The sequence below is a fragment of the Sinocyclocheilus grahami genome, unplaced genomic scaffold (genome assembly GCF_001515645.1).
Source record: "Sinocyclocheilus grahami isolate Dianchi unplaced genomic scaffold, SAMN03320097.WGS_v1.1 scaffold265.1, whole genome shotgun sequence".
In the NCBI taxonomy this organism is placed as follows: domain Eukaryota; kingdom Metazoa; phylum Chordata; class Actinopteri; order Cypriniformes; family Cyprinidae; genus Sinocyclocheilus; species Sinocyclocheilus grahami.
The window spans coordinates 970,336-978,314 of NW_015505444.1; the positions used below are offsets into that span (position 1 = coordinate 970,336).

At 37.8% G+C, this 7,979-nt stretch overlaps 1 protein-coding gene across 1 annotated transcript in view; it reads right to left on the reverse strand.

The window, feature by feature from the left end:
* LOC107599377 (CBP80/20-dependent translation initiation factor-like) overlaps positions 1–7,979 on the reverse strand; it is a 55,143-nt gene that overhangs the window by 38,493 nt on the left and 8,671 nt on the right. The window contains exon 6 of the mRNA XM_016290953.1: positions 7,036–7,114. Within this exon, the coding sequence (XP_016146439.1) occupies positions 7,036–7,114 (79 nt within the window). The remainder of the gene's footprint in view (positions 1–7,035; positions 7,115–7,979) is intronic.

Here is a 7,979-nt window from a genome sequence, read left to right on the forward strand (position 1 = left end):
TATATATATATATATATATATATATATATATATATATATATATATATATATATATATACACACACATACATACATATATATATATATATAAATAGAAATAGAAAAATTGAATAATAGAATAAATAGAAAATAGAATAAATATTGAAAACAAAACAAATAAAAATGTCAAAAGCACTAACAATGACTAAAACTTAAACTAAAATTTAAATGAAAAATTAACATAAAAGAGCCCATTAAAATATAATAATAAATACTATAATAGTACAGGTATATAAATAATACTAAAATAACACAGTTACTGGATAAACATTTGTAAGAATCATTTTATAGTTATTACAAACCCAAACTGCAATTTCTAGTCAATGAAACAGTTTTGCAATGAGTATGACTAGGAAAAAAATCTTTAATTACTATGGACATTTTTCATTTCCATGACTTTTACAGGCAGAGTTTTAAAATTCCCTGATATTTCCAGATTTTGGATACCTGGAGAAAAATCAATCAATCAAGATTCTTTAACTCCTCAAACGAAGTGTAGCACACAATCTCTTCGAGTGTGCATAAAGTCAGTTCAGACAGTGACCCGTTTAGTGTGTTTACTATTTGCTATTCAGTTGCTAGTGTATCCTAGGTGGTTCCAGAGCATTTCTAGGCGATGAGTTGCTATGTGTAGTTGCTAGTCTGTTCTGTTTGGTCACCACGGAATTGCTAAGCGGGTGCTAGGCCTGGCTGTCACCAGGGAGTTGCTATGCTGTTTGGGTTTGTCACCAGGGAGTTGCTATGTGGTTACTAAGCTATTTTAGTTGGTAACCAGGGAGTTGCTATGCAGTTGCTAGGCTGTTCTGGTTTGTCACCAGGGAGTTGCTATGCAGCTGACAGGCTGTTCTGGTTGTTACCAGGGAGTTGCTATGTGTTTACTAGGATGTTCTGTTTGGTCGCCATGGAATTGCTATGTGGTTGCTAGGCCTGGCTGTCACAAGGGAGTTGCTAAGCAGTTGCTAGGCTGTTCTGGTTTGTTACCAGGGAGTTGCTATGTGATTGCAAAGCTGTTTTAGTTGGTCACCAGGGAGTTGCTATGTGGTTGCTAGGCTGTTCTGGTTTGTCACCAGCGATTTGTTATGCTATTACTAGGCTGTTCTGGTTTGTTACCAGGGAGTTGCTATGTGATTGCTAAGCTGTTTTAGTTGGTCACCAGGGAGTTGCTATGCAGTTGATAGGCTGTTCTGGTTTATCACCAGGGAGTTGCTATGTGGTTGCTAGGCTGTTCTGTTTGGTCGCCACAGAATTGCTAAGTGGGTGGTAGGCATGGCTGTTACCAGGGAGCTGCTAAGCAGTTGCTAGGCTGTTCTGGTTTGTCACCAGCGATTTGTTATGCTATTACTAGGCTGTTCTGGTTTGTTACCAGGGAGTTGCTATGTGATTGCTAAGCTGTTTTAGTTGGTCACCAGGGAGTTGCTATGCAGTTGATAGGCTGTTCTGGTTTATCACCAGGGAGTTGCTATGTGGTTGCTAGGCTGTTCTGTTTGGTCGCCACAGAATTGCTAAGTGGGTGGTAGGCATGGCTGTTACCAGGGAGCTGCTAAGCAGTTGCTAGGCTGTTCTGGTTTGTCACCAGCGATTTGTTATGCTATTACTAGGCTGTTCTGGTTGTTACCAGGGAGTTGCTATGTGTTTACTAGGCTGTCCTGGTTATCATTCAGGAGCTGCTATGTAGTCACCAGGGAGTTGGTGTGCATTTGCTACGGTGCAGATGTTTAGTAAATTAGCAACATGACACGATTGAAGCACAAATTCTGAAACACTCTCACTATGAGTAACAGTACTAGTGATGCACTAATAAGACACTGTAAATCTCTCTCTCTCTCACACACAAACTCTTTAAAATAGTTCAATTTTATCTCTAAAGCGCCGGGTTTTGGAACACGACACGTCATACAGTCGCTCGAATCGGCCAACAAGCATCCGCCCACAAATTCCACAACTCCCAACAGATGATTCCACATCCAAGATTTCCTCATTGACCCCCTCATTCCAGCATTACGACAAAGAGAGCGTGAGCGAGCAGGTAGGAGCTATGTGTGTGGTTGACAATCACAGGAAAGGGAGGGGTGTCTGACCTCCTCATTGTTCTGTGTCAGATCTGCCGGGGTCTCTTTCACTCTCTCTCTGCTCCTGACGGGCCGCACGTAGCTCAGGGGAGCGAGCGCTCAGTGTCTGGCCCGCTGGAGGCCTTTTGTTCTGCAGGAACTAGACACGTCTACGGTATCTGACCCATCGCAGACAGACCACTGATCTCACTCTCTCTCTTTCTCACACACACACACACAATATACAGACACATACGAGTCAAAACATATGACGCAAAAACATGAATTCACGTCATACAGTCGCTCGAATCGGCCAACAAGCATCCGCCCACAAATTCCACAACTCCCAACAGATGATTCCACATCCAAGATTTCCTCATTGACCCCCTCATTCCAGCATTACGACAAAGAGAGCGTGAGCGAGCAGGTAGGAGCTATGTGTGTGGTTGACAATCACAGGAAAGGGAGGGGTGTCTGACCTCCTCATTGTTCTGTGTCAGATCTGCCGGGGTCTCTTTCACGCTCTCTCTGCTCCTGACGGGCCGCACGTAGCTCAGGGGAGCGAGCGCTCAGTGTCTGGCCCGCTGGAGGCCTTTTGTTCTGCAGGAACTAGACACGTCTACGGTATCTGACCCATCGCAGACAGACCACTGATCTCACTCTCTCTCTTTCTCACACACACACACACACAATATACAGACACATACGAGTCAAAACATATGACGCAAAAACATGAATTCAGTGTTTTCACCCAAAACACAGACACACATACACACTTTTGATCGATTTAAATGAGGTCATGCTATTGATTTCTGTTATCTTTATATAAATTATAATGACTGTGAAATAAATTCTAAAAGAGAATAATATTTACTGTTTTTATGAATCATTTTAGCTTCAATTCTCAAAGCTGGTAACGCTTTACTAAAAGCCTTTATGTATAATGCATTATAAAGTTATTCATAATGAACATCTTGATGCATAATATTGTTTCGTAAATAATTGTTAGTTAAAATGCAAAGTTAAAATGCATTACAATATTAATAATATACAGCTTTGTCATGTGTTTTAATGCATTATATTTTCTAAATGTGTAACAATGAATAGATAATAAAGTATAATGAATAGATTCATGAGATCATACAATGCATCATAATGTGCATTACAAGGCACAAATAATGCATTAAAACTACTTTTATAATGCATTATATATAAAGGCTTTAAGTAAAGCGTAAAAAGACCTTATGAAGCAAAAAACAAGAAATCAATGTTTTCTCCCAAAATACAGACAGAAATGACAACACATACATTGTGAGAAAACACATACATTTAATCTGCTTAAATGAGGCTGTGCTATTGATTCCTGCTATTTTCATATAAAATACAATGACTATAGACTAAAACAAATCCTAAAAAAATATTTACTTATGAATCTTTGCAGGTTTTATCCTCAAAAGCAAGATTTAGTCAGATTTACCAGTAACATTCTCATTCGTCAACATTAACTACGTACATTAGTTAAGATGAACTAACAATGAACAATACTTCTACAGCATTAAATAAGCTTAATGTTAATTTCAACATTTGCTAATGACTTTTTAAAACCAAAAAGTGCATAAACATCAGTTGATGTGTTGACAAAGATTGCAAAGTTAACATTAACAAAGACTAATAAATGCTGTTAAAATATATATTGCTTATTGTTAGTTCATGTAAACTAATGCAATAACTAATGCTAACAAATGAGATCTTATTGTAAAGAGTTACCGATTTAAATTCAGGGTCAAAGTCAGTTAAGTAAATAAACACACACACACACACACACACACGCACACACACACACCTCCATCAAGACGGAAACAGACAGACTGTCTCTGACCTTATTGGAAATGAAGCCTATTTTGTAGGAATGATGGGAAGAGTGAACGTGATAAAACACACACATACATACATACATGGTGTATCACTTCCTTCTGCTCTGTATTAAAGACAATAAAAGTTTACAGTGCGCAGAAACATCCGCTCACAATGACACACACACACACACACACAACAAACAAACAGAACAACAGCACACAATATAAACACACCAGCCAAACACTCAGATGAAGAGTGTGTGTTTGTGTCACAGGGCATGTGAATCTGGCAGGATATTGTGGATCAGGTGACAAACAATAGAGCTATAAAAATCACTCACCTGACACACACACACACACACACACGAGGTCAGTGAGGTCATGGATTAGAGATGGAGACTGATTATGTGTGTACGTTTGATTCATCAAGGAATCCTGAAAAATGAAATGCATCACAGTTTCCACAAAAATATTCGCAGGCACTGTTTTCAACATTGATAATAATCAGAAATGTTTCTTGAGCAGCAAATCAGCATATTATACTGATTTCTGAAGATCATGTGACACTGAAGACTGGAGGAATGATGCTGAAAATTCAGCTGCGCATCACAGAAATAAATTACATTTTAACATGTATTCAAATTGAAAAAAGTTCTTTTAAATGGTAATAATATTTCACAATATTACTGTTTTTACTGTATTTGTGATCAAATAAATGCAGCCTCGATGAGCAGAAGAGACTTTTCTAACTCTATACTTTAATATAGGTTTTTTTCCCCCTTCGTTTTAAAAGTCACAAAAACACAATTTTTTCTTTTGCTTTTGGAGAAAACAGAAACACAAAAATAATATTTCCTATGGTTTCCCATGTACCTCTATAGACGTCTACTCAACTTTAATTTTCTTCAATTGATCTTAACCCAAAAACTGTAAAAAGTGTTCATTTTAACATCCAACAATCTGCACGTTTGCCTGTAACGTGTTTAAATAACTAGACACACATAAATTCACAGAGAACAAGGGAAAGACAGCAGATCACTTGAGTAGGAACAATGGCTGGCATCTCACACACACACACACACACACACACTCCACCCTGTCTGCCAGCACCGCGTCCAGACGCTGCCCGCAGGTGACCTTCTGACCTGCCACTGCCACGCTAACAACATCCTGCTGGGTCTGGGTGGATCGAAAAACTCACCAGAGGCCAGACACACCAGAAAGAAAGAAAAATAAATCTATGCTATATGGCAGTTTATTGGTGATGACATTATGAAACCAGTAGATGGCGCCACACCACTAACTGAACAGCATGAGATATGAGAGCACGTACATACTGAAATACTACTAACAGCTTTGTTATTTTAATTTCATTGTAGTTTTATTAATCTTTTCAATTAGTTTTTTATATTTTCTGTTTTCAGTTTAATTTTAGTTAAATTTTTCATAATTTTGTTGTTTGTTTTTGTCATTTTTGTTATGTTTTTTCTTTTTAAATATGTCCATATAGTTTTTATTCATTTTATTTCATTATTTTAGTACATTAACTTAAACTAAATGAAAATGAGAAATATTGCCATGGCAAGTTTTTAAGTTTATTTTACTTCTAGCAACAATTTTTTTATGGTTTTTAGTTGACTATAATAGCTCTGGTCAACAGTGCGACCACATCGTTTTTTGGAAATATCCTTTTATCGTCATTCTCTCTTGACTCCTTCTGTAGTTAAATGCTGATGAATGCGAAGCTGAGGTTGCTACAGCAGTTCACAAATATGTGTGCATTAAAATTCAGACTAATTTAATTACTAATTTGCATGTTAGTATCTAGCTAAACTAATTACCAAAATTCACCTTCAAATGAATAACAGGCTACTGTAACAACTTCATAATCTCACATACTGTTCGGGAAGAACTGTATTAAAACACTTAATTCTGTGTCTCAGAACAAGAGGAATGCAGACAAACCCAATTTCGCTTAATTAGACAGATACACTAACTCAGAAGGCCGGTGTAAATTTCATATCATTCAGTGTAAATAGCACATTCCTGAGCAGAAATTGCTATCCTGCATGAGTTAAAATCCAGTAATATCACACACACTGTCATGTCATGACTTCACCACTAGATGTCAGTGTTGGATCAGTTCAAATAAAACACGTTCCAGCATCTAGTTTCTTACCGGCAGGCTGGGCAGGAATTTCTCCATGTTGTCAAGGTCGATCCCATCATCATCAGAGCACGTACATACTGAAATACTACTAACAGCTTTGTTATTTTAATTTCATTGTAGTTTTATTAATCTTTTCAATTAGTTTTTTATATTTTCTGTTTTCAGTTTAATTTTAGTTAAATTTTTCATAATTTTGTTGTTTGTTTTTGTCATTTTTGTTATGTTTTTTCTTTTTAAATATATGTCCATATAGTTTTTATTCATTTTATTTCATTATTTTAGTACATTAACTTAAACTAAATGAAAATGAGAAATATTGCCATGGCAAGTTTTTAAGTTTATTTTACTTCTAGCAACAATTTTTTTATGGTTTTTAGTTGACTATAATAGCTCTGGTCAACAGTGCGACCACATCGTTTTTTGGAAATATCCTTTTATCGTCATTCTCTCTTGACTCCTTCTGTAGTTAAATGCTGATGAATGCGAAGCTGAGGTTGCTACAGCAGTTCACAAATATGTGTGCATTAAAATTCAGACTAATTTAATTACTAATTTGCATGTTAGTATCTAGCTAAACTAATTACCAAAATTCACCTTCAAATGAATAACAGGCTACTGTAACAACTTCATAATCTCACATACTGTTCGGGAAGAACTGTATTAAAACACTTAATTCTGTGTCTCAGAACAAGAGGAATGCAGACAAACCCAATTTCGCTTAATTAGACAGATACACTAACTCAGAAGGCCGGTGTAAATTTCATATCATTCAGTGTAAATAGCACATTCCTGAGCAGAAATTGCTATCCTGCATGAGTTAAAATCCAGTAATATCACACACACTGTCATGTCATGGCTTCACCACTAGATGTCAGTGTTGGATCAGTTCAAATAAAACACGTTCCAGCATCTAGTTTCTTACCGGCAGGCTGGGCAGGAATTTCTCCATGTTGTCAAGGTCGATCCCATCATCATCATCGTCGAGTTGGCCCTTTATCATCCTGTGAACAGACAGACACGACATAAAACGTCCCGCTGGCAAACACTCTGTAGGCTTGTTTATTCTAATCATTTTGACACATATAAGCAACAACAAATATATTAGTACTAGCTATTATGGTTAATGATGGTCTTTTAAAGGGGTCATATGATGCGATTTCAAGCTTTCCTTTCTCTTCGGAGTGTTACAAGCTGATTGTGCATAGATAAGATCCCTGAAGTTGCAAAGACTCAAAACCAAAGAGATATTCTTTATCAAAGTTAAGACTCAGCCACGCCCCCCTAAAACGGCTCGTTCTAACACGCCCCCACATATCTACCTCACTGTGTGGAAATATTAGCATAATGCGCCCAAATGTGTATGCAAAGAAAGAAGGCGTGGTTTCAGTAACCGCAGTTAGTGTTGAAGCAGCATGTCAGGGAGACGCTGTGTGTTTCTAGGCGAAAGCAAAAGCACTTTATTTGGCCTTCCGGAAGTAGATGCATTTAGGAATCTTTAAGATGACTTACAACAGAACAGCAATGCATTTTATGGACGACCGTTTCGTGAACCTAGGAGAGGAGGTCATTCTGACTTTGCTATGACAATCTGGCGCTTCTGAATCAGCTACTGTTTTGTTATTAGTTCAAGTATTTGCTATTGACTGTTCAAATGCGGAGTTTTGCGCATCGTGTGTGTGTGTGTGTGTGTGTGTGAGTGTGAGCGCGCACGTGTGTGTGTGAGAGAGAGAGAGAGAGAGCGAGAGAGCGGGAGTCTAAGAGTTCTAAGACAGGGAGTCACCTGTCTTAACCCGTGGCTTGTGTGCTGCAAACACATACCAGCTTAATCACTGTGTCTGTCACGCGACTCTGTTCCCCTTTCGGGCT